Source organism: Budorcas taxicolor, chromosome 11, assembly GCF_023091745.1.
Source record: "Budorcas taxicolor isolate Tak-1 chromosome 11, Takin1.1, whole genome shotgun sequence".
Lineage (NCBI taxonomy): Eukaryota > Metazoa > Chordata > Mammalia > Artiodactyla > Bovidae > Budorcas > Budorcas taxicolor.
The window spans coordinates 64,163,958-64,190,287 of record NC_068920.1 but is presented as its reverse complement, the minus strand read 5'-3'; the positions used below and the strand labels follow the sequence as shown (position 1 = coordinate 64,190,287).

Below are 26,330 nucleotides of genomic sequence, written 5' to 3'. Positions count from 1 at the left end.
GGCCGTAACAGTGCATACACACAGTGCCGCACTTTAGTTCCAGACGACTCCCTCCCACTCCGGCACCACAAAAAGAGAGCGCAGAGGCATAGGTTCACGTGACCGCATGCTGGCGCGCCGCTGACCCACCCACCAAGGAACGGGAAAAACTAATTTCCGAGATTATGGCGAGGTCCGGCTTGCAGCAGGAAACTAGGAGAACAGCTGCACTGACGGTGTTAAAGCGGGCGTTAGATCTGGAGTCCGAGTCCCGGAACCCGCAGGCTCTGGTGTGTTACCAGGAGGGGATCGATATGCTCCTGCAGGTTCTGAAAGGTGAGCACTGAGCCGGGGAGCAGAGACTGGAGGAAATGGAGTTGCCGGCCGTCTTGCCTGAGTGGGAGTGACAGAGTTAAAACGATTCCTTTCGCTGCGAGACAGCAGTGAAATACCGAAGATGGGGTATTCTACAGGACAGGTGGACTGGTTTCTTTTATATCTTTATTAGAATGATGTCGTCAATGAAAGAGAGGTTGCTGTTCTAGAATTTTAAGAGGTAACTAGACGTAATAGTTCGCAGAAGGCGATGGCACCCCACTCCAGTACTCTTGCCTGGAAAATCCCATGGACGGAGGAGCCTGGTGGGCTGCAGTCCGTGGGGTCGCTAAGAGTCGGACACGACCGAGCGACTTCCCTTTCACTTTTCACTTTCATGCGTTGGAGAAGGAAATGGCAACCCACTTCAGTGTTCTTGCCTGGAGAATCCCAGGAACCGGGGAGCCTCGTGGGCTGCCGTCTGTGGGGTCGCAGAGAGTCAGACACGACTGAAGCAACTTAGCAGCAGCAGCAGCAGCAGCAGATGTAGTAGTTGCCTTGAAGGGACTTGGGTTTGAACGAACTGTATAAAATATTTGGGGATCAATTTAGGAAGATTGTATATGGAACAAGTAGCAATAAAATTATTAACTTTGTTAGGTAGTATGGTATTTTTCAAACTCTATTCTTAATTTTAGGGGTGCAGACTAACATGTTTGGGCAGGAATTGTCATGATGTCTGAATTTGAACGTTGAAGCAAATATGACAAAATGCTAACAATTTTTAAATCTAGGTGATAAATAATAAGGGTGTTCGTTACACCCTTTTCCTTATTTTTCTCATTAAACATTTTCATTATAAGTTAAAAAAACTAATAAGGGCCTACTGTATAGCACGGGGACCTCTACTCAGTACTCTCTACTGACTTACATGGGAGAAGAGTTTTAAAAAGAGTGGATATATGTGTGTGTGTAACTGATTCACTTTGCTGTACCCATGAAACCACCATGACAGTGTAAATCAACTATGAAAGTATTAGTTGCTCAGTCATGTGGGGATTCTTTGTGACCCCATGGACGGTGCCCTGCCAGGCTCCTCTGTCTATGGGATTTTTCAAGCAAGAATACTGGAGTGGGTCTTCCTAACCCAGGGATTGAGGCAGTGTTTCCCATGTCTCCTGCACTGGCAGGTGAGTTCTTTATCACTAGCGCCACCTGCGAAGCCCAACTATACTCCAATTTAAGTTTTTTCATTAGAAATGGATATACTGAAATTTGGTGTGAGAAATGTATAGGATTGTGAGAGTTAAGACTTTCTGTTACATGGTTATTCAGTGTTGTTGTTGTTGTTGTTCAGTCATTCAGTCATCCAGTTGTGTCCGACTGTTTGTGACCCCATGGACTGCAGCATGCCAGGCCTCCCTGTCCCTCACCATCTCCCAAAGTTTGCTGAAGTTCATGTCCATTCCATCAGTTGATGCCATCCAGCCATCTCATCCTCTGATGCCCTCTTCTCCTTCTGCCCTCAATCTTTCCCAGCATCACGGACTTTTCCAATGAGTTGGCTGTTTGCATCAGATGACCAATTCAGTGTTGTGAAGTAGCTCAGTCGTGTCCAACTCTTTGCGACCCTGTGGACTGTAGCCTACCAGGCTCCTCCCTCCATGGAATTCTCCAGGCAAGAGTACTGGAGTGGATTGCCATTTCCTTCTCTAGGGGATCTTCCCAACCCAGGGATCAAACCAGGGTCTCCCACATTGCAGGCAGATACTTTAACCTCTGAGCCACCAGGGAAGCCCCTAGAAGTACCCAAATAACCTTAACACCGAGCACAATCCCTTGCAAGTAATAAACATGTAATTATATATTAATTGACTTAAAACAAGCCCCTGCTCCCCATCCTCTTGGGTTCCCCGTCTGGCCCAAGATCTCCCCTCTATGCCTTTTTGCCTGCATATTTCTGATATGTTTCAGAAGCTTTGAGACAGCAGAGGCTGCTCTTCAGTGTACAGTGCTTTTCTTAGAACTCTAAAACCCTACCTTGGGCAGGGACCATTTGATGATGGTGATAATAAGAGTAATATCATTTGTAAGTCTTAAGTGGTAGGCAGTGTGCAGAGCACATTAGAAGCATGATCCCAGTTCGTCCTTATGGTTGCCCTATGAAGTATGAGGTGATGTTACCCTCATTTTAACAGCATAAAAAGCAAAGTTCACTTTCCAGTTCTGCTACCATTGGTAGAGTCACAACTGGAACCCAAGGCTTTAGCAACTCTGCCCTGCTGACTCCCAGAAAGGGACATGGCATACAGTGCTGGACCCTGAAGCAGCAGAATCCCAGGAGTTCTGCTCCTGTGTGCTCCTCTGATCCTGTGGTGGTTAAAGAGATGGTGACATGATCTTGAAGGTTAAGATATAAATGCAATAACTCTACTGCAGGGAATAAGTGCCAAGAGCTATGGAAACAAATGCAATGAGGATTTAAACAGCCAGTGGTCATTTGGGGATGGAAAGGTGGGGGTTGCTTTCGATAGGGGTTTTGGAAGGGTAAGTAGAATTTCAGAAACTCAGCTAAAAGTGTACTAGTTCTGTCTGTGCTGTTTTACTAAATAAGTGGTTCAGTTCACTTTAGCATATACCTATAGAGGAAGAGGAGAAGTTTAAAGATAGACTGATGGTTGGAGCATGCTGTGGATGGCCTTGACTGCCAGGAGATTTTAGCTCATTCCATTGACAAGGAGAAACTAAAGTTTCTGCAAAGGAGTGACATAATTAAAGTTGCCTCTCTTAGGCATATGTTTTTCTCCCAAATATTTGCATGACCTATTCTCTCTCCTCTTTCAGGTATTTATACAAATAATCACCTTATTTGTGAAGCCATTCCCTGACCCCCAATGTGAAATTACAACCCCTATCCCAGGACTCGCTTATCCTTCTTCCTTGCTTTATTTAATAGCACTTTATCACAGTCTAACATATGTGTTTTACCAATTTATCTCTGTTGTTGTCTTCCCTCCCGTTTGAATGATAGTGGGGAATCCTGTTTTGCTTTATTAACTGCTGTGTCTCCAGTGCTTAGAATAATGCCTGGCATGTGGTAAGTTCTCAGTAAATATTTCTTGAATAAATGAGTGAACAGGTCAAGAGTGTAGGAGAAACATGAACCTGAAGAGACTGAAGTCAAGCAGATCAATTAATGAACTCCTGCAGGAGTCAAGATGAGAGGAGATGAGGGCCTGAATGAACCATGACCTGAATGACACCACTGATTAGGGAGAGGACAGAGTGGACATTGAATTACTGGCATTGACTCATAGATTAGATGTGGGAGTGAGTTTCCAGTGGGACTTGGAGATGGCTATCTGATGAAACCTGGAAGACAAAGTCATGTTTGAAGGATGGGTCAAACTGTGATCGAGGATAATGATTAAGAAAGAGGACAGGGGAAATAGCATATATTTAAAGCGACTTAGCAACAGCAGCAGCAGCATAGGCAGTAGCAAAGTAACAGTAGAGTTAAGAAAACAGGTGTTAGATAAAATCTAGTTCTAAAGGAAGCCGAGAGGGCAGTGTATAAAGAAATTAAGTAGATGATAATGATACTGACAACACTGAGTATTTTCTGCATGCCAGTATCATAATTTGTTGTTGTTCGGATGCTAAGTCATGTCAACTCTTTGCAATTAGTTTTTCATAATTAGTCCTCTCCACAATTTTCTAGGGTGCTGCTACTCTTTCCGTGTTAGACAAGAAGATAAAAAGAGGTTGAATAACTGGCCAAGGTCACACAGCTAAAAGTGGCAAAGCTGGTTTTGTTTTTTAATTCTTTTTTGATTGTGCTGGGTCTTCGTTGCAGCACGGGTTCTCTAGTTGAGGCAGATGGGCTTAGTTGCCCTGTGGCATGTGGGATCTTAGTTCCCTGACCAGGGATTGAACCCGAGTCCACTGCATTGGAAGGCGTATTCTTAACCTCTGGACCACCAAGGAAGTCCCAAACACTATATTTTAGTTGGTTAATTTTTTTTTTTTTTCTCACAACAGTATGGGTTAAGAATTCTGAAACTGCTTGATGTCTATACTGAACTTGAAAGTGAAAGTATTAGTTGCTCAGTCATGTCTGACTCTTTGCAACCCCATGAACTGTGGCCTACCAGGCTCCTCTGTCCATGGGATTCTCCAGGCAAGAATACTGGAGTGGGAAGCCATCTCCTTCCCCAAGGGATCTTCCCTACCCAGGGATCTAAACAGGAACAAGCTAGTAAATATATTGTGGATAATGAAAGAAGTTACAGGTAAGGAAAGGAGGAAGGCTAGAATAAACCCTGTGGGATCAAAGTTAGTATGAATTTGTGGGATTTGATGCAGATGGATAGATACAGCAATAGAGATGTATGTATTAGTAAACCTCCATAGACTTTCTGCCTGTATTGACAGAAAGGGTCTAGACTTTCCCCAAGCCACAATGAGCACACTTAGCACTCAGAATATGATCTCTTGATACCCTTCTTCAATAAAACAAACCACAGTCTCTGGGAGAAGTGATTGATTTTGGGGCTGGAGCAAGAAAACTACAACATTCCGCACCAAAATATAAGGAAGTAGTCAAAAAATAATGGGGTACGTCAAAAGAACACAGGAGCCAGCACAAGGAGCTCTCAAAGCCAATGCTGATAATATTTAAGCAAGAAAATGATGATAGTTTCCCAAAAGCCCAGGACCAGATGACTTCGCAGGAGAATTCTATCAAACATTTAGAGAAGAGCTAATGCCTGTCCTTCTAAAACTCTTCCAAAAAATGCTTGCAGAGGAAGGAACAGTTCCAAACTCATTTTACAAGGCCACTCTCATCCTGATACCAAAACCAGACAAAGACAACACACAAAAAGAAAACTACAGGCCAATATCACTGATGAACATAGATGCAAAAATCTTCAACAAAATTTTAGCAAACACAATTCAGCAACACATCAAATAGTCCATACACCATCATCAAGTTGGGTTTGTTCCAAGAATGCAAGGATTTTTCAACATACGCAAATCAATCAATGTGGTATACCGTATTAACAAATTGAAAGATAAAAAGCATATGATAATCTCAATAGGTGCAGAAAAAGCCTTTGACAAAATTCAGCACCCATTTATGATTAAAACTCTTCAAAAATGGGCATGGAAGGAGCCTACCTCAACATAGTAAAGGCCATATATGATAAGCCTATAGTAAACATTATTCTCAATGGTAAAAAACTGAAAGCATTCCCCCTAAGATCAGGAACAAGACAAGGGTGTCCACTTTCACCACTATTATTTAACATAGTTACACTAATCAGAGAAGAAAAAGAAATAAAAGGAATCCAGATTGGAAAAGAAGAAGCTCTCACTGTTTGCAGATGACATGATACTGTACATAAAAAACCCTAAAGATAGTTCAGAAAATTACTAGAGCTAATCAGTGAATTTAACAAAGATGCAGGATACAAAATCAATACACAGAAATCACTTGCATTTCTACATACTAATATACTAACAATGAAAAATCAGAAAGAGAAATTAAAGAATCAATCCCATTCACCATTGCAACAAAAAGAATTAAATAGGAATAAACTTACCTAAGGAGACAAAAGAACTGTACACAGAAAATTATAAAACACTAAGGAAAGAAATCAAAAGACTACATAAACAGATGGAGAAATATTCCATGTTCCTGGGTAAGAAAAATCAAGATTGTGAAAATGACTATACTACCAAATGCAATCTGCAGATTCAGTGCAGTCCCTATCAAATTACCAATGGCATTTTTCACAGAACGAGAACAAAAAAATTTCACAATTCATATGGAAACACAAAAAAACCCAAACAGCCAAAGTTGTCTTGAGAAAGAAGAATGGAGCTGGAAGAATCAACCTTCCTGACTTCAGATTATACTACAAAGCTACAATCATCAAGACAGTATGGTACTGGCACAAAAACAGAAATACAGACTAATGGAGCAAGATCAAAAGCCCAGAAATAAACCCATGCACTTGTGGGTACCTTATTTTTGACAAAGGAGGCAAGAATATACAATGGGGCAAAGACAGGCTCTTCAACAAATGGTGCTGGGAAAACTGGACAGCTATAGGTAAAAGAATGAAATTAGAACACTTCCTAACACCATACACAAAGATAAACTCAAAATGAATTAAAGACCTAAATGTAAGACCAGAAACTATAAAACTCTTAGAGGAAAACATAGGTAGAACACTCGATGACATAAAGCAAGATCCCCTATGACTCACCTCCTGGAGTAATGGAAATAAAAATAAACAAGTAGGACCTGATTAAACTTAAAAGCTTTTGCACAGCAAAGGAAACTATAAGCAAGGTGAAAAGACAACCCTCAGAATGGGAGAAAATAATAGCAAGTGAAACAACTGACAAAGGATTAATTTCCTAAAAAGCAGCTCATACAAACCAATGCCAGAACAACAACCCAATCAAAAAAGAGGGAAAAAGACCTAAACAGACATTTCTCCAAAGAAGACGTACAGATGGCTAACAAGCTCATAAAAAGGTGCTCAACACCACTCATTGTTAGGGAAACGCAAATCAAAACTACAATGAGATATCACCTCACACCAGTCAGAATCAGTTCAGTTCAGTTCAGTCGCTCAGTCGTGTCTGACTCTTTGCGACCCCATGAATTGCAGCACGCCAGGCCTCCCTGTCCATCACCATCTCCCGGAGTTCACTCAGACTCACGTCCATCCAGTCAGTGATGCCATCCAGCCATCTCATCCTCTGTCATCCCCTTCTCCTCCTGCCCCCAATCCCTCCCAGCATCAGAGTCTTTTCCAATGGGTCAGCTCTTCGCATGAGGTGGCCAAAGTACTGGAGTATCAGCTTTAGCATCATTCCTTCCAAAGAAATCCCAGGGCTGATCTCCTTCAGAATGGACTGGTTGGATCTCCTTGCAGTCCAAGGGACTCTCAAGAGTCTTCTCCAACACCACAGTTCAAAACCATCAATTCTTCGGCACTCAGCCTTCTTCACAGTCCAACTCTCACATCCATACATGATCACTGGAAAAACCATAGCCTTGACTAGTCGGACCTTAGTTGGCAAAGTAATGTCTCTGCTTTTCAACATGCTATCTAGGTTGATCATAACTTTCCTTCCAAGGAGTGAGTGTCTTTTAATTTCATGGCTGCAGTCACCATCTGCAGTGATTTTGGAGCCCAAAAAAATAAAGCCTGACACTGTTTCCACTGTTTCCCCATCTATTTCCTATGAAGTGATGGGACCGGATGCCATGATCTTAGTTTTCTGAATGTTGAGCTTTAAGCCAACTTTTTCACTCTCCTCTTTCACTTTCATCAAGAGGCTTTTGAGTTCCTCTTCACTTTCTGCCATAAGGGTGGTGTCATCTGCATATCTGAGGTTATTGATATTTCTCCCGGCAATCTTGACTCCAGCTTGTGTTTCTTCCAGTCCAGTGTTTCTCATGATGTACTCTGCATATAAGTTAAATAAGCAGGGTGACAATATACAGCCTTGACATACTCCTTTTCCTATTTGGAACCAGTCTGTTGTTCCATGTCCAGTTCTAACTGTTGCTTTCTGACCTGCATACAGGTTTCTCAAGAGGCAGGTCAGGTGGTCTGGTATTCCCATCTCTCTCAGAATTTTCCACAGTTTCTTGTGATCCACACAGTCAAAGGCTTTGGGATAGTCACTAAAGCAGAAATAGATGTTTTTCTGGAACTCTCTTGCTTTTTCCATGATCCAGCGGAAAGTCTACAAACAATAAATGCTGGAGAGCATGTGGAGAAAAGGGAATGCTCTTGCACTGTTGGTGGGAATGTAAATTGATAACAGCCAGTGTGGAAGACAGTATGGAGATTCCTTAAAATACTAGGAATAAAACCACTATATGACCCAGCAATCCCACTAGCAGGCTTATACCCTGAGGAAACCAAAATTGAAAAAGACACATGTACCCTAATGTTCATTGCAGCACTATTTAAAATAGCTAGAACATGGAAGCAACCTAGATGTCCATCGACATGATTGGATAAAGAAGCTGTGGTACATATACACAATGGAATATTACTACATTTTTATATTACACCATAAAAAGGAACACATTTGAGTAAGTTCTGATGAGTTGGATGAACCTAGAACCTATTATACAGAGTGAAGTGAGTCAGAAAGAGAAAGAGAAATGTCATATTCTAAGGCATATATACAGAATCTAGGAAAATGGCACTGAAGAATTTATTCACAGGGCAGCAGTGGAGAAACAGAATAGACTTACGGACATGGGGAGAGGGGAGGAGAGGGTGAGATCTATGGAAAGAGTAACATGGCAACTTACCTTACCATGTATGAAATAGATAGCCAATGGAAATTTGCTGAATGGCTCAGGAAACTCAGACAGGGGCTCTCTATCAATCTAGAGGGGAGGGATGGGGCGGGAGATGGGAGGGAGGTTCAAAAGGGAGGGGACATATGTATACCTATGGCTGATTCATGTTGAGGTTTGACAGAAAACAACAAAATTCTGTAAAGCAATTATCCTTCAGTTAAAAAATAAATTTAAAAAATTGATAGTTTTCAACTACAACCCATAAAGTAAAATATCCATGAGTCCATATTGATATAAATTATTAGTAGAATAAATAAGTAGATGAGCGAGAAGGGACAGCTTTTCCTTACACTGGAATTCCAGTTAATACATTAAGTAGAAATGATGGAAATAGAAAATCACCATTTGGCAAATACTGCAGTAGTAATTCGGAGAAGGCAATGGCACCCCACTCCAGTACTCTAGCCTGGAAACTCCCATGGACGGAGGAGCCTCGTGGGCTGCGGTCCATGGGGTTGCTGAGAGTTGGACACGACTCAGTGACTTCACTTTCACTTTTCACTTTCATGCATTGGAGAAGGAAATGGCAACCCACTCCAGTACTCTTGCCTGGAGAATCCCAGGGACGGGGGATCCTGGTGGGCTGCCATCTCGGGTCGCACAGAGTCGGACACGACTGAAGCGACTTAGCAGCAGCAGCAGCAGTAGTAGTAATTGTTACAGGGAAAGGCCATCAATGGGACTTCCTTGGCAGTCCAATAGTTAAGACTTTGCCTTCCAATGCAGGGGGCTCAAGTTCAATCCCTGGTCGGGCAGCTAAGATCCTACATGCTGCATGCCATGGCCAAAAAAAAAAAAAAAAAAGGAAACCATCAGTGGATCCTAAAATTAGTGAATGAAGAGTGAAGAGAGACAGGATATTTACCCACAAGATAGCTTTTCATACAAAAGAGAAATTAGTGACTTTCTAGTGGAGAAATCTGTAAACTCCACCTTAACCAAGTCATCAAAGTTGACATCTCCAGTAATAAGACATATTGACCTCATGTACCCACCAAGAAGGGCACAACACTTCTGTGATTTTCTTGCTAAAAATATGTATAACCTCAGTCTTATCCTCAGAAAACAGGGGCAGCCCAAAATGAGACACATTCTACAAAATAAGTGAGTGCTTACTTTTCCTAAATGTCAAGGTCATAAAAGGCAGGAACATACTAAAGGAACTATTACAGACTGGAGAAGACTAAAGAGGCATAACCCCTAAATGCTATGTGGGATCCTAGACCAGAAAACTTTCTTTAGTGGGATAATTGTTGATATTCAGTCACCCAGTTGTGTCGGACTCTGCAACCCCATTGACTGCAGCATGCCAAGCCCCCCTGTTCCTCACCATCTCCCAAAATTTGCCCAAGTTAATGTCCATTGGATCAGTGATGCCATCCATCCATCTCATCCTCTGACGCCCTCTTTTCCTCCTTCCCTCAATCTTTCCTAGCATCAGGGACTTTTCCAATGAATTGGCTGTTTGCATCAGATGACCAACATACTAGAGCTTCAGCATCAGTCCTTCCAATGAATATTCAGGGTTGATTTCCCTTAAGATTGACCGATTTGATTTCCTTGCTGTCCAGGGGACTTTGAGGAGTCTTCTCCAGCACCACAGTTCAAAGGCATCAGTTCTTTGGCGTTCTGTCTTCTTTATAGTCCAGCTCTCACATCCATACATGACCACTGGGAAGACCATAGCCTTGACTACACAGACCTTTGTCAACCAAGTAATGTCTCTGCTTTTCAGCACACTGTATAGGTTCGTCATAGCTTTCCTGTCAAAAAACAGTTGTCTTCTGACTTCATGACTGCAGTCACCATGTGCAGTGATTTTAGAGCTCAAGAAGAGGAAATCTGTCACTACTTCCTTTTGCCCTTCCATTTGTCATGAAGTAATGAGGCCGGATGCCATGATCTTAGTTTTTTTAGTAGTTACTCTCCTCCTTCACTCTCATCAAGAGGCTTTCTAGTTCCTCTTTGCTTTCTGCCATTAGAGTGGTATCATCCGCATATCTAAGGTTGTTAATGTGTTTCCCACCTATCTTGATTCCAGCTTGTAGCTCATCCAACCCAGCATTTCTCCTGATGTGCTCAGCAGTGTATAGGTTAAACAAACAGGGTAACAGCAGACAGCCCTGTCATACTCCTTTCTCAATCTTGAACCAATCAGTTGTTCCATACAGGCTTCTAACTGTGCTTCTTGACCTGCACACAGGTTTCTCAGGAGACAGGTGAGATGGTCTCATATTCCCATCTCTCTAAGAGCTTTCCATAGTTTGTTATGATCCACACAGTCAAAGGCTTTAGTATAGGTGATGAAACAGAGGTAGATGTTTTTCTGGAATTCCTTTGCTTTCTCTAAGATCCAGCAAATGTTGGCAATTTGATCTCTGGTTCCTTTTCGTTTTCTAGACCCAGCTTGGACATCTGGAACTTCTTGGTTCACATAATGCTGAAGCCTAGTATACAAGATTTTAAGCATGACCTTACTAGTATGGGAGATGAGTGCAATTATCTAACTGTTATCCAACTGTTAGCTCATTCTTTAGTACTACCCTTCTTGGGAATTGGGATGAGGATTGACCTTTTCCAGTCCTGTGGCCACTGCTGAGTCTTCCAGATTTGCTGAGATACTGACTGCAACACCTTGAGGGCCTCATCCTTTGGGGTTTTGTTTGAATAGTTCTACTGTAATTCCAGGTGGTGCCAGTGGTAAAGAAGCCACCTGCCAGTGCAGGAAATGTAAGAAATGTAGGTTTGATTCCTGGGTCTGGAAGATCTCCTGGAGAAGGGAATGGCAACCCACTCCAGTATTCTTGCCTGGAGAATCCCATGGACAGAGGAGCCTGGCGGGCTACAGTCATGGAGTCTCACAGAGTCGTACACGGCTGAAGTGAGTGAGCACTGGAATTCCATCACATCCACTAGCTTTATTAACAGCAGTGAGTCCTACAGCCCACTTGACTTCAAACTCCAGAATGTCTGGCTCTGGGTGACTGACCACATCATCAGAGTAATCTGGTTCATTAAGACCTTTATTGTATAGTTCTTCTGTGTATTCTTTCCATGTCTTGATATCTTCAGCATCTACTGGGTCTTTACTGTTTCTGTACTTTATTGTGCCTGTCTTTGGGTGAAATCTTCTCTTGATATTTCCAATTTTACATCCAACTAGACGCAGAGTTCCAGAGAATAGCACAGAGAGACAACAAGGCCTTCTTCAATGAACAGTACGTAAAACTAGAAGAAAACAACAAAAGGGAAAGACTAGAGATCTCAGGAAAATTGGAAATATCAAGGGAATATTTCACCCAAAGATGGGCACAATAAAGGACAATGAAGTGGGATAATTAGTGAAATACCAATAAGGTATGTAGATGAGCTAATAGTGTTGTATGAATGTTCATATGCTTGCTCTGATAATTGTACTCTAGTTGTGTAATATGTTAATATAGGGGAATCTGGATGAAGGGAGTCTCTGCCATGTTCCTAGCTTTTCCATAAATATATAATTAATTCAAAATATAATGTTTTTAAAAACAGAGTTTAAAAATGAAATTAAAGTAAAAAAAATGAAAGCGGTGTTAAAAGGGAGGAAGGAAGGGACCAGAAGTAATTTGTTAACTGGTTGGAAGTGGAACTTGGAATAAGCTTTTATTGATAATGTATACTCAAAAATACCTTTGATTTTGGGGATGGCTGGGAAAATGAGTCAATGTAAGCTGTAAAGGGGAAGTCTGGAATAGAGACGGGTTTGTGGAAGAAAGCTGTTGTTTGCTATCTTTTGATTGTGCTAAGATTTCAAACTTACGGGTAATTGGAACAAAATGGTGCTCATAGTCAGTGACATGTAATAAGCCACCTTTGTCTCCGCACCAGATTGAGTGTCCCCATCTGTCAGTCACAGTGTCAGAGTCCCCACTCCTAAATAAAGTGGCTTCCAATGCTCAGTGCAAAGGTGAAGGTCGTACAGGATCAAGCTAAATTGGGGCCTATTATTTGTGTATTTTAGCACGAAGGTGAACCATGCCAAAGGACAGGAAATCCATGGAAAACTTAGGAAACACTGCCTGTACCAAAGAGAAAGCCTGTTTGGAATCTTGAGAGTCTGTTTTTTAATTTGTAGGCACCACAGATGAAACAAAGAAGCATAATCTCAGAAAAATAATTTCTGACTACATGGATAGAGCAGAACACTTAAAGAAACGCTTGGAACAAGAAAAAGAAGGTAAGAAGGCTATTTTGGAGAGTATGTGCCTGAGCTCTTGTGACAAAGCGTGTTTCATTCAGTGTTTCTGGCTGTGCCCTTTGGAGCTCTGTGTGGTCTGGACTGTTTACCCTTGGGAGCTTACAGGTCTCCTCTGCATTTCCAATTCTTAACTTTTTAAAAAAATATTTATTTATTTGGCTACATTGGGTCTTAGTTGCATCACTAAAAAAAGGACAGGGTCTTTTTTTCTTTTTTTTTTTTTTCAGTTGCAGTGTATGGGATCTGGTTCCCTAACCAGGGGTCAAACCTAGACCCCTGCTCTGGGAGCTCAGAGTCTTAGCCACTAGACCACAAGGGAAGGCCCTTTGCCCTGTTGTTTTGTTTTCTGCTCAGGGGAAGGTGGCAGTCAGATACCCTCCTGAGAATCTGAGGACAGCTCTACATACTGCAGAACTTTGCATGCCATTTTAAGGAATTCATGATCCCCATGAAGCAGAACAATACTGAACGTAAAGCCTGTATCTCATTTGTATCTCCCTTTATAAAATGACCAAAATATTAAAGTAGCTCAAGAAATGCCCAGGGCTTCTTTGAGATTTTTGTCTTGATTCAGAACGTTTGAGGAGTTAGGTATTCTTAATGATCAGAGATGCAGAAGGTATGGTTCCCTATTTATAATTGGTTCTCTGGGGGCTCCCCAGGTGGCGCAGTGGTAAAGAATCAGCCTACCAATACAGGAGACATGGGTTTGATCCCTAGGTGGGGAAGATCCCCTGGAGGAGATGACAACCCACTCCAGTATTCTTGCCTGGGAAATCCCATGGACAGAGGAGCCTGGTAGGCTGTTGTCCATGGGGTCATAGAGTCAGACATGACTGAGACTCACAGTGATGAGAGATGAGGGAGGTATGGTTAGTTCACTACTTTTTGAGCATCCAGTTTACGGACATATAGACACAAACGGCCGTTGCCACCTGACATTCACAGCTGCTGCATTCTAAGTCAAAGGAACTGCTGTCCTCAAAAAAAAAAAAAATATCAGTGTCCCCCAGCCCTCAGCTCCTGCTTACTCCTGCCCTCTGCACGCCTCTTCCTGGTATTCTGTACTATCGCAAATCCTGGCTACCCTGATTAACCTGGCTAGCTGGCTCCTTTGTTGAGGAGTAATAAAATTGTTTACTTCATCCCAAATTGAAACCTGCAATGCAGTTTCCCTCTGAAATCTGAAGGAAATAGAGTACCATCAACTTTGTGGCTTAAATACACTGGCTTACACTAACCTATGTGACTTGACTTGAAAACTGATGCACAGTTTATAACATTTTATGTTTTGAAATATTAGGAACAGAATCCAAACCACTGATTTTCAAACAAAGTTTAAAAGTGCAACCGCCATATAAATCAGGAACTACCGTTAAGGATCATATTTAAAAAAAAAAAAACAACAACCTTAAAGGTCTTTGATAACTTATTCAATAATTATTCATTTTGAATGAACAAAAACAATAGAACTCCCCTGCTGACCCTATGGCATTCTAGTCTTTGGCTTGGATTATTAAGAAGTACTATAAGTTTCTGCTTAACACACTCTACAAGTTCTAAGACTCCTAGACTCCATATTATATTTCATTTATATATTTAATGTGTGCTTAGTAACTCACTCATGTCTGACTCTTTGTGACCCTTTGGACTGTAGCCCACCAGGCTCCTCTGTCCATGGGATTTTTCAGGCAAGAATACTGGAGTGAGTTGAATACTGGAGTTCTCTAGGGAATCTTCCCAACACAAGGATCAAAGCTAAGTCTCCTGCATTGCAGGTGGATTCTTTACTGCTGAGCCGTTGGGAAAACCATATATGTAATACCTCAGCTATTACATTGCAAGACATAAAAAGACTTAAATCTGAAGAAAAAGACTAGTTGCCCACTGGATCATAGCTTATGATTCTACTCATGGTGATAAAAATATTAGATATCTTTATATACAGTATGGTTCTCTCTTGAATAAACTGTCTGGTTCTATAGGATTTAGCTCAAGAACCTATTCCAAGAAATCTCTGGACTTTCCCACTTGCCTGGCCTCCATGAAGGCAAAACTCATTGGATAGTTTTTTATTTACCTGTGTGTGTGTGTAGCATCTTGCAATGTGTCTGGTATAGATTAAGCATTTGACAATGCTCGCTGAGTGCATGAGTTTATTTATTTTTTATTTTTTTAGTGCATGAGTTTAAAAACATTAACTTGTATGTGCTCCTGATTTTTCACTGTTTCTAAATATAGTATGTATAAAAAGAAAACAAGTAGTCACTGGTTTTATCACAGAAACTTCTGTTTTGTAGCCGGAAAATATCACAAGCAAATTAAAATAGAAGAGAATGCAACAGGTTTCAGTTATGAGTCCCTTTTTCAAGAATACCTGAGTGAAACAGTTACAGAAGTTTGGATAGAAGATCCTTACATTAGACACACACATCAGGTAGGTGAAATGTACTCACATAGGATGAAATAGTTATTGTTTAACATGTATGAGTAATAACCTATCCTAATGTCTTTCAGCTGTATAACTTCCTTCGATTTTGTGAGATGCTGGTTAAGAGACCATGTAAAGTAAAAACTATTCATCTTCTCACCTCTCTGGATGAAGTAGGTACCTGAAAGCATTTTCTCTTTCTTAACATCATGAACTTTACTCAGTTGTAGGATGTAGTTGTAGGACTGTAGGACAGTCCTCTGTCCATGGGATTCTCCAGGCAAGAATACTGAGTGGGTTGCCATTTCCTCCTCCAGGAGGTCTTCCCGACCCAGGGGTCAAACCCGCGTCTCTTGTATCTCCTGCATTGGCAGGTGGGTTCTTTACTCCTGAGCCATCTGGGAATAGGCACAAAACACACTGGAGAAAATGCTGTTGATTTTAGTATGTTGTACCTTGCATTTGGCCACTTAGCTGAGCTCTCTTATTCAAATAGTTGTTCAAGTTAGTTTCTTGGATGATCTATGAGTCAATCACTCTGTCTTCAGTATTGATAGTTTCTATCATCTCTATCTTGATTTTGATTTAAATAGGGATAATTCTAAACAATTCATATTTCCAGGATCAATTTGAGAAGAAAGCCTCATCTGAATAAACAGCACCATTAGAATACATCTTAGGAGATGGCACCAAATTGGGTTATGTTCACATTAGGAAAAAAAATGATTATTTTGATAAAAACAGTTGCTCTTAAATGACTTCATCTTCTTTGGCTGCTTCTTTGCAGTAATGGACAGTGAAACTAGGGTAGGATATTTACATTTTAATTCACCTAAGATATACGTTGCATGGGCTTCCTAGGTGGCTCAGAGGTGAAGAATCTACCTGCCAGTGGCACAACTGTGCAACTGAACACACACACTGCATAGCTGAGGGATAATTTAAAATATTAACAACTGAGTCAAAAAATTGGGGTTTTCTTTTTCCTATTAACAGGGCACTGGGAAACGGCAGCAGAGTAGTGGCCTGGAAGAAATAAAACAGTCGCTCAGGAATCACGGCGTGTGTTTGGAATTAGAATATTCTTCTTCAATACATGACCGAGAAATTAGGTTAGTATATAGTAATACTTTAATTTTTATGCAGTTGAAAAATACTTTTTATTTCTCATAAATTATATATAATTACATATACTATTCCACTTAAGTATTAAAATTTTAAATAAAGCTTAATTTTAGTATTTTTCACTTTTGAAGAAAAAAAATCTGGCTAATTGTGTCCTCTGTGTGAGTTTCCTATTTTCTAAGGAATAAAATTTACATGTTCTGTGTCATCTGAGCAAAGTACTTTAATATCCAATTATACATACAGTATTATGACATTGGGATGATTTCCTTTTGGGGTGATAGTGGTATTTATTTAATTTGGCTTTACTTCTTATAGTTTATTAAGTTTTCTAGTAGGCATGACAGGATGCTGTGTTGTGCCCATCAGGGCTTCCTCTGCCCTGGTAGATCCCCATCTCTAGGCAGGGGAGTCCCTGAAACATCACGTCTGCCTGAGTACACTTGGAAGCCACTTGTTAGCAGAACAGGGAAGCTTTCTCAGGAAGATGAAATTCATAAGGAAGGTTTAATTGAACTGTTAAAATCTTTTATCAGCTAATGGTTGTTTTGTTTCATTGTAGACACAGCCCATAGGTAAACTCAGGTTTGGGTCAACTCTTGCCACTGAAAGAAGTGATTTTATTTGTTAGGGGGAGATTTAGCTGACACTTCATACAACTTTGATCATTGTCTGACCTAAATGTCTGGAGTATAATACTATATTACTAATTTCAATAGGTTCAACAATGGATGGATAATTAAGATTGGAAGGGGACTTGATTATTTTAAGAAACCACAGGTAGGATATAGTCTCATGTGTGACTGTGTAGCATTCTTTAACAAAATGGCTTTGATCCTTTTTGTTAAAAAAAACTCTTCTCTTCTCTTCTTAGAGTCGTTTTTCCCTTGGATATTGTGATTTTGATTTAAGACCATGTCATGAAACAACAGTGGACATTTTTCATAATAAGCACACGAAAAAAATATGATAGAGAGTAGCCTAATTTACATATATATTTCTACTTTAAATGAATGTTGGTTTTTTTTTTAAACTTTGGACAGATCATTCCTATAATGTATGAATTTAACAATAAATTTTTATATTTCTACTAATGTATGGATTCCTTGTTCAGTTGTGTGACCAGTCCTGAATACTTTTATCAATAGGTTACTCAGAGTACTTGTGTTTCAAGTATAGTTAGTTGAAACATTTCCCCAGATTTTCTCTTATTTGGATGTTGATGAATGAATCAAGACCTTAGCCACTGGACCATCCAGGAAGTCCCTACAATTATGTGTCTTTGAAGGCAATGGCACCCCACTCCAGTACTCTTGCCTGGAAAATCCCATGGACGGAGGAGCCTGGTAGGCTGCAGTCCATAGGGTCGCGAAGAGTCAGACACGACTGAGCAACTTCCCTTTCACTTTTCACTTTCATACATTGGAGAAGGAAATGGCAACCCACTCCAGTGTTCTTGCCTGGAGAATCCCAGGGACGGGGAGCCTGGTGGGCTGCCGTCTATGGGGTTGCACAGAGTCGGACACGACTGAAGCGACTTAGCAGCAGCAGATATTTACCTAAATTCAGTTATCCTCTATTATTTAACTCCTTATAAAGGCAAATCAAACCTTTTAGTAATACCAGATGCATTTTGCAGCTCACTTAACCTTGACTGGAACATCTGTAAAGCTCTGCAGCTTAGCATCAATTGTCCTGGGAAAGCCTATCCATCGAGATGCCAGTTGACTGGTTGGGGACAGACTAGGTCCCATGGGGATCAGCTGGGAGAGGGGATACTGCTAGAGGCAGTGGGAAGACCAGAAGCTTGAAGAATAAGCTAAGCCAAAGTCTGTAGAGGGAAAAAGAAGTCCTGGTGTTGCAGAGTGCCCTTCTGAACATCACATCTGGAAAAGCTTGAAGATTTCAAATCAAGAGTGAATAGTGTGGAGGGACAAAACCAGGTAGAGGTCATAGGAACAGAGTTGGGCAGAGTAGTCTGGGGTTGTGGGGGACCCTGAAAGCCCTGTTAAGGGTTGATTGTGCACACACATAACCTTTAGAAATTTACATGTTTAAATCCCAACCCCTGGTACCTTGGAATGTAACCATATTTGGAAATAAGGTCTTCAAAGAAATAAGTTCTGTCTGTGCTGCTGCTGCTGCTGAGTCGCTTCAGTCGTGTCCGACTCTGTGTGACCCCATAGACGGCAGCCCACTAGGCTCCCCCATCCCTGGGATTCTCAAGGCAAGAACACTGGAGTGGGTTGCCATTTCCTTCTCCGATGCATGAAAGTGAAAGTGAAGTCGCTCAGTCGTGTCCGACTCTTCGCGACCCCATGGACTGCAGCCCACCAGGCTCCTCCATCCATGAGATTTTCCAGGCAAGAGTACTGGAGTGGGGTGCCATTGCCTCCTTGGACTGCAGGGAGATCCCACCAGTCCATTCAAAAGGAGTCCATTCTAAAGGAGATCAGTCCTGTGTGTTCTTTGGAAGGTCTGATGTTGAAGCTGAAACTCCAATACTTTGGCCACCTGATGCAAAGAGCTGACTCATTTGAAAAGACCCTGATGCTGGGAAAGGTTGAGGGCAGGAGAAGGGGACGACAGAGGATGAGATGGTTGGATGCCATCACTGACTCAATGGACATGAGTTTCGGTGGGCTCCAGGAGTTGGTTTTGGACAGGGAGGCCTGGCGTGCTACGGTTCATGGGGTCACAGAGTTGGACATGACTGAGTGGCCAAACTGAACTGAAATGAACTGAAGGTCGGTGACCATGTCTCTTTTACCAGGAACATCCAACAACTAACAAAGTACCTGGCGCAGAGTAGGCACTCGGTAGACAGGAACTACTGTAGGAATCAGCATGTGAATGAACTAGAGAGACATTAAACGGTTGGCAGGAGTGCTACTCTTTGAAGCAGTTTGGCAACCACGCAATGGAAAGAAACAGTAAACCCTTGAGCAGCAGTCTTTGAGAAGGGGGAGACATTCACATGTCCATTCACTAAGGCTGCTGTTGCTGCTGCTAAGTTGCTTCAGTCGTGTCCGACTGTGCGACCCCATACGGGGCAGCCCACCAGGTTCCCCCGTCCCTGGGATTCTCCAGGCAAGAACAGGGGAATGGGTTGCCATTTCCTTCTCCAATGCATGAAACTGAAAAGAGTCATGTCCGACTCTTAGTGATCCCATGGACTGAAGCCTACCAGGCTCCTCCGCCCATAGGATTTCCCAGGCAAGAGTACTAATGATTCAGTAAAAGTTGAGACAGACTTATGCAAGATAAAGGAGATAAATAATTGATAGTACAAAACACAAACAGACCTCCCTGGTGGTCCAGTGGTAGAAAATCTGCCTTGAGATACAGAGGACATGGGTTTAATTCCTGGTCGGGGAAGTAAAGCTCACATGCATGGAGCAACTAAGCCCCAGAGCCACAATTAGAGAATCTGCTCTGCAACAGATCTCAGTGATGCAACTAACACCACATGCAGCTTAAGTATTTTTTTTAAAAAAGCTGGAGAAGAAAAATCCACAGTACAAGTAGGGGGCTCAGCTTTAAGGAAGAGAAGGTATTTCTTTTTCTGAGATTGAATGAAATGAGAAAAGTTGAAGTAGAAAACAAGCAGCTGAAGGAGCTCATTTCTGAAAGCCTTTACCCACAAATTATAAATGAAGGTTTGTGACCAGATTAAGTGTAGCAGAATTCTCAGCTTACGAAGAGTGGGAGCCGTTAGGAGTAAGGCCTCTGGTGAATGTGAGAGGCAGTCAAGAGAGGTGAGTTGAATCTGATACCTACAGAACAAAAACAAGTGAAAAACTATAAATAGGAAATTGGGCGAATCTGTGTGTGAACATGCGCGTGTGTGAGCTCAGTTGTGTCCGACTCTTTGCAACCCCATGGACTGTAGCCTGCGAGGCTCCTCTGTCCATGGAATTTTCCACACAAGAATACTGGAGCAGGTTGCCATTTCCTACTCCAGGTGATGTTCTCCACCCAGGGGACAAACTCATGTCTCTTTCATCTCCTGCATTGTAGGCGGATTCCTTACCACTAGCGCCACCTGAGAAGACACATGATTCTGTGAATTTTCTTCTAGCATTGCCCACCATCTAGTTATAGGAGTAGAAAATCAATTGTTGAAAGAAAAAAGTGGCTATGATAGGTCAAGAGAAATGTGAGAATGCTGGTAAGAAATGGAGACGAAGCAAGAGACTGGAGAAAAGTTACTGGCTTAGAAAAGACTGGAGAAAAGTCATTGGCTTAGAAAAGTGCAGTAAGCTTGGTTTAGTGGGAGAGAATTAAAGGATAAGGAAATGTAATTAAAAGGGAGAAATTTATAGTATCAAGAAGCCAGGGTTATATTCCCTAGTGGAAAGAAAAAGAACGGTGAGGTCAGAGTGTTCAATATGGTATCCAACCCCAAGATGGTAACAAAAGAAAGAGCTGAAATACAAATGCAGTGAAATACAGGGTTGGCCAAAAAGTTTGTTCTGGTTTTTGCATTAACATCTTATGGAAAATCCTGAATGAACCCTTTAGCCAGCTCAGTATTAAAAGCAATGAAGACAGACAGGGATTCCCCTGGTGGTCCAGAGGTTAAGAATCCACCTGCCAATGCAGGGGACACAGGGTTGATCCTTGGTCCGGGAAGACTTCACGCGCCCCAGGGTGACTAGGCCTGTGTGCTGTAACTACTGAGCCTGTGCTCTACAGCCTGCGAGTCACAACTACCGATGCCTTCGAGGCTAGAGCCTGAGCTCTGTAACAATGAGAAGCCCACGCGTTGCAACGAGAGAAAGCCCATTCACAGCCAAGAATAAAATCTGAAAAAACAATGCACTGTCACATTTTAATTTTCTCATCAAAACCGTCAACATTAAGAAATTTACCTGGAATCACATTATTCCCTTAATTTTTTCACACAGAATATTCCATTTACTGTGTAGTTCATCATCCCCTGGATATGTTCTATGTAATATACTTGTTAGCACTGTCGTTTCAATTGGGCAAAACTTATTACCAATAAGACTTGCATTTAACTGGTCGCATATTTCCAGCGGCAACCAATGATCAGGTGCTTCAATATTACAGACTTCAATTCTCCCATTCTTGACGTCTATGAATACTTTAATTTCCAAGTGTGACTGTTCATGTAACACAGTGAAGGAAGTATCCACACTGAACTTCGGAGTTTTGCCATATATCCATTCCCAGGTCTGTAGTTCTCTGGCTTTGCTGTTTATTCCAGGAAACACTGTCTCGTCTGTTGGGTTTATTAGGTGAATGTGGTTATCGATTTGATGAGAAGCAGCATACTCTGTGGCAACAGCGTTTATCACTACTTCACAGGTCAGAGTGGGATCTTTTTCCATAAGGTTTTTCACTAAGGCAGGTGTGCTGGCAGTGGCATTGCTCCTGATCCCTTGGTAAGGGCTCTTCAGCAAAGATGATAAGAAGGTCCCGTCAGTGCTGCACAGCAAAGTGCAATGGTGATAAGCTGCATTGCGGCCAATCTTGGAAGCTGTTCCTGAGATTTTAAACTGTCCGTCAAGCAAAAGGTCAAATCTTTCAGTAGCCTGCACGTCCAGGTGTGGCTGGACAGCCTTCAGGGCTCTCACAACTAATTTTAGATTCTCCATCCTATCATACTTTTTCTTGGTTGTAAAAAAAGTCAAGTTGATGTTACCCATATCATGGTAGACTGTGCCTCCTCCACTTCTCCTCCGAGCCAGTTTCACACCTTCTTCTCTCATCAGATTCAGGTTACATTCCTGCCAAGGGTTCTGATGCCGACCAATTACCACAGTGGGAGAATTCCTCCACAAGAAAAGGACTGGCTTACCTTCTAAATTCATATGGTCGTGGATCCAGTCTTCCACAGCCAGATTGTGGTAAACGTCATTGGAAATCGACTGTAAAATGAGTCCACTTTTAACTGTGTTTTTAAAGCCAGCTGCTGGGACCTTGAAATTACAAAGTAACTGGAAGCAATTCTTCATGGAAAATGGGATTAGCATGCTGTCAAAAATGGAAGACAAATTAATGATCGAGAAAAAGAAAATTAAATTCTACTTTGTAGCTATCGCTTCTTGGTTATTTGATCCAAACTTATCTAAGTATCCAGTGTAGTCCCTTTTCTTGCCTTTTGGCTTTACCATTAGTCTTTAATAAAACTTCTCCAACGGAGTACTCAAAGGAAATAAATCATACAAACCTCGAACTGTTTTAGCTGAAGTGGAATAAGGGCAGAGATTATTCAAATAATAAAGCTGAAAATAATTATGTAATATACTTCAAAGCCAAAACATTATTTTTAATTCACAGGTAATACACATTCATTGAGAAAAATGAGAAAATACAGACAGGCAAGAAAAAAAAATCCATAATACCACCACTGGGAGATAATTACAACTAACATGTTGGTGTGTGTCCATTTTTTTCTGCGCTGCTGCTGCTGCTGCTGCTAAGTCGCTTCAGTCGTGTCCGACTCTGTGCGACCCCATAGACAGCAGCCCACCAGGTTCCCTTGTCCCTGGGATTCTCCAGGCAAGAACACTGGAGTGGGTTGCCATTTCCTTCTCCAATGCATGAAAGTGAAAAGTGAAGGGGAAGTCGCTCAGTCGTGTCCAGCTCTTAGCGACCCCATGGACTGCAGCCCACCAGGCTCCTCCATCCATGGGATTTTCCAGGGAAGAGTACTGGAGTGGGGTGCCATTGCCTTCTCCGTTTTTCTGTGCATGTGTAAATCCACACACACTTCCCCACCAGAAGTGTAACCAAACTGTTATTTAATTCAGTGTTAAACCAACTTTTACATCAGTCTTAATGTGTAATATTTCATTGTCAAATACCACTACCTTTTACTCAACCAATCTCTTAGTTTGTAAGTTTAGGTTGTTTCTAGTTCTGTGTTATCAACAATGAACATCAGTGTAGAAAGATTTATGTCCTTATAATACTTGAAATGTAATTTCTATTTGACTGTGAGATACATGATTTACTGGCAGTCTGTTTTATTTTGATCAATATTAAATTAGGATGGATCCTTCTGAGGTCAGAGGAGAGGTCAGAGTAGGAAGGTTATGTGGAGAGGTTATGAACAATTTTATTATGTTTCGACACTCCACACATTATTTGTTAGGAGTGCTGATGAAAAGAGTGAAAATACTGGCTATAATAATGAAGTATTCTGATTAGCTATGATTGTAAAGAAATCATTTAATTCCATTCCTTAGAATGGTTATAATTTTCTTCTAGGTTAAAGGCCTGGGATGGACTGGGGTACTAAAATCCATAACTAGGCCAAATTATTTTGTAGTTACATCCTGGAGGAATAATTTCTATAGTAGAGTCTTCATATTTTCATCACTCTTGCTATACCTTGATACTACAGAAAGCGGAACCAATGTACACTCTAGAACGGTTAGGAGAGGTTTAACAGAGGAAGGGATACCTGAACTGAGTCTCCACATCTGATGCTTTCTACCACGTTGAAGGGAGTAGCATATTCCAGGCAAACAGAGAGTTCTCCAGCAGTAAGAGGGCCTTGGGGACTCTCCCCACGGAGTTCCACTACCAGTCTTGCAGCTCCACTGAAATCTGTGGCTGTGCTGACACGATCCCATCTCTTAGCACTTAACTTATCCAGAGTCTCCGGACGGCCGTGTGCCTGTCTGATTTCGGCTTTTTGGCTCTCGAAGGGCGCGCCAAGGGCTGGCACGCAACATGCCTAACTTGGGACACTCCTGTGTTGAGGATAAACCGGTCCTAACCGCAGAGCCAAGTCCTCCCAAACTCTAAGCGGACACCGCGGGGCCTGCTGCACCCCGGGATCGGAGGTGCCCGACCGCTGCCAGTGCCCGGGGCCCACGCTGCCATCCTGCACCCGCCGCGCCTCCGGCTTCACACACCTGCTACTTCCGGTCGCGCCCACGCCGCGCGCAGGACCGTGTGCGAGGTACGCGTGCGACCCGAAGACCAGCCAGCCGCGCATGCGGCCGCTCTGCCAGCCGCCCAGGCCAGCGTGGGGCGGAGCACCGGAAGCGGCGGGAGGGGGCGTGGCTGAGAGTTTCCGGTGGGAGGGGGAAATCCTGCGGTGCCCCCTCCTTGACGCCAAGCCTCATCGGAAACAGGGACGCCACTCCCTTTCTAATAATAGCAGTCATTATAGTAGTATCGAAAGTCCTAGAGCCCCAGGCCAGATGGAGGCTCCCCGCGGGACAGCCCAGAGCCGGCCCAGGGGGTGGAGGGGGTGTCAGCAGGACGCAGGTAGGCGCGGGGCCGAGTCAGGCTGGAGGGGGCCGGCCAGGTACCCAGAGTAGTCGGGTCGCATGCTCTTCAATGAACATTTATCCAAGCATCGTGCTGAGCTTTGCGCGTCTCATAGTCCAAAGGGCAGGCAAGCAACTCCAGTTGGAAGGGGACGAAACTAAAATCCGTTTTAAAAGACAAATGGCATTTAAAGGAATAAACGCCACTATTCCCAATACAGAGATGGTAACAGGTAGGAAGGAGAGAGCCGGAAAACAAACACACCGAGGGCCATGAACGTCCCCATTCAGGATATCCCTCAATGCAGTTGGCAAGAACATCCTTGTGGGGCTTAGCCAGATGGGGAATTCCCCCAGCAGGTAAAGTTCTAGGTAACTATAGCGGCATTAAACTGCCTCAAACGCCAGTGGCTTAACGCGACGATTTATTATTTCTATCATGCGAAGAGTTGACTCATTGGAAAAGACTCTGATGCTGGGAGGGATTAGGGGCAGGAGGAGAAGGGGACGACAAGACGATGAGATGGCTGGATGGCATCACCGACTGGATGGACGTGAGTTTGAGTAAACTCCGGGAGTTGGTGATGGACAGGGAGGCCTGGCGTGCTGCGATTCATGGGGTTGCAAGGACACGACTGAGCGACTGAACTGAACTGAACATTTATATGGGCAAGGCTTGCTTGGGTGGCTTCAGTGAGCATTCGGCACAGGTTGGCTGAGCCGAGAGCTCCACACCCTTATTCACACGTCTTATTCACATCCTCGGCAGCTGGTGCTTGCTGGCTGCTGGTGCACTTCCATTCAGGCATAGCCTTCGATATAGTATGTCGGCCACATTCTGTTGGCCAAAGCACCAGCGAGGACAACCCAGAGTTAAGAGGTGGAGTAATGGACCCCTCCTCTTGATGAGAGGAGCCCAAAGAATTTGCCGTCCTTTTTCAGTCTTGGACAGAAATCATCAGTCTCTCCTTCGAATAGAAACCATCGAGACTTGAATTTTGGAGTGAGAATCATCCAGAATTCACAGTTAGGTGGTGCAGATACCCCGACCAGGGCTTCATTTAAAGCTACAATAAAGACACAATGGCTCCTCATTTATGTTACCCCTTTGATTGAAGTTAGTCTGAGTAATTAGTCTTTCTTGGATTATGCAGGTGGGAATGGATTCTGTGCAAAGTTAGTTCCAGTAGAAGTTTTCCTAGTTATCATTAAAGATAGCCACACAATTGTGTTGCCCTTTGCTTATATTGTTGTTGTTTAGTTGCTAAGTCATGTCCAACTCTTTGGAACCTTATAGACTATCCCACCAGGCTTCTCTGTTCCTGGGATTTCCCAGGCAAGAATACTGGGGTAGGTTACCATTTCCTTCTCTAGGGGATCTTCTCAACCCATGATCTTCTCAATTCATGTTGCTAGATCCAGTGAACTTTCAGTCTGCATTTACCCTTTCAGTTGGCTGCCCCCACCTTAAAGACTGGTGGGCAGTCTTGACATTATCCTGTCTTGGTTTTCCACCAGCCTGTCAACTCTTCCATCCCCTCTGCGAGCTCCCCCAGCACTGGCCAGCTTCTGAATGTTGTAGTT

General features: G+C 42.6%; 2 protein-coding genes across 3 annotated transcripts; one reads left to right on the top strand and one right to left on the bottom strand.

Annotated features, from left to right (window-relative positions):
• The first annotated feature begins 164 nt into the window (after positions 1 to 164).
• On the top strand, positions 165 to 17,468 carry MITD1 (microtubule interacting and trafficking domain containing 1). The gene is made up of 7 exons (XM_052649461.1): positions 165 to 315; positions 12,813 to 12,914; positions 15,236 to 15,372; positions 15,453 to 15,539; positions 16,363 to 16,478; positions 17,211 to 17,271; positions 17,366 to 17,468. The coding sequence occupies exons 1-7, from the start codon at positions 165 to 167 to the stop codon at positions 17,459 to 17,461; spliced, it is 750 nt and encodes a 249-aa protein (XP_052505421.1). The 3' UTR covers positions 17,462 to 17,468.
• A 3,850-nt stretch (positions 17,469 to 21,318) lies between these two features.
• On the bottom strand, positions 21,319 to 24,469 carry LIPT1 (lipoyltransferase 1). Of its 2 annotated transcripts, none has more exons than XM_052649202.1 (2): positions 24,387 to 24,469; positions 21,319 to 22,494 (listed from the first exon to the last, which is right to left on the bottom strand). In XM_052649202.1, exons 1-2 carry the CDS (start codon positions 24,467 to 24,469, stop codon positions 21,372 to 21,374), a joined length of 1,206 nt encoding a protein of 401 aa, XP_052505162.1. In that variant the 3' UTR covers positions 21,319 to 21,371. The 2 variants fall into 2 exon arrangements, with proteins under 2 accessions (XP_052505162.1, XP_052505163.1); XM_052649203.1 differs by lacking the exon at positions 24,387 to 24,469 and adding an exon at positions 23,930 to 24,255.
• Between the last annotated feature and the right edge of the window lie 1,861 nt (positions 24,470 to 26,330).

Coding starts and splice junctions, on each gene's coding strand:
- MITD1 (XM_052649461.1), top strand. CDS start 165: ATGGCGAGGTCCGGCTTGCAGCAGGAAACTAGGAGAACAGCTGCACTG. Junction 12,915..15,235: donor CTTGGAACAAGAAAAAGAAG/GTAAGAAGGCTA, acceptor TCTGTTTTGTAG/CCGGAAAATATCACAAGCAA. Junction 16,479..17,210: donor ATACATGACCGAGAAATTAG/GTTAGTATATAG, acceptor TAATTTCAATAG/GTTCAACAATGGATGGATAA.
- LIPT1 (XM_052649202.1), bottom strand. CDS start 24,469: ATGCGCGGCTGGCTGGTCTTCGGGTCGCACGCGTACCTCGCACACGGT. Junction 22,495..24,386: donor GGCGCGACCGGAAGTAGCAG/GTGTGTGAAGCC, acceptor CATTTTTGACAG/CATGCTAATCCCATTTTCCA.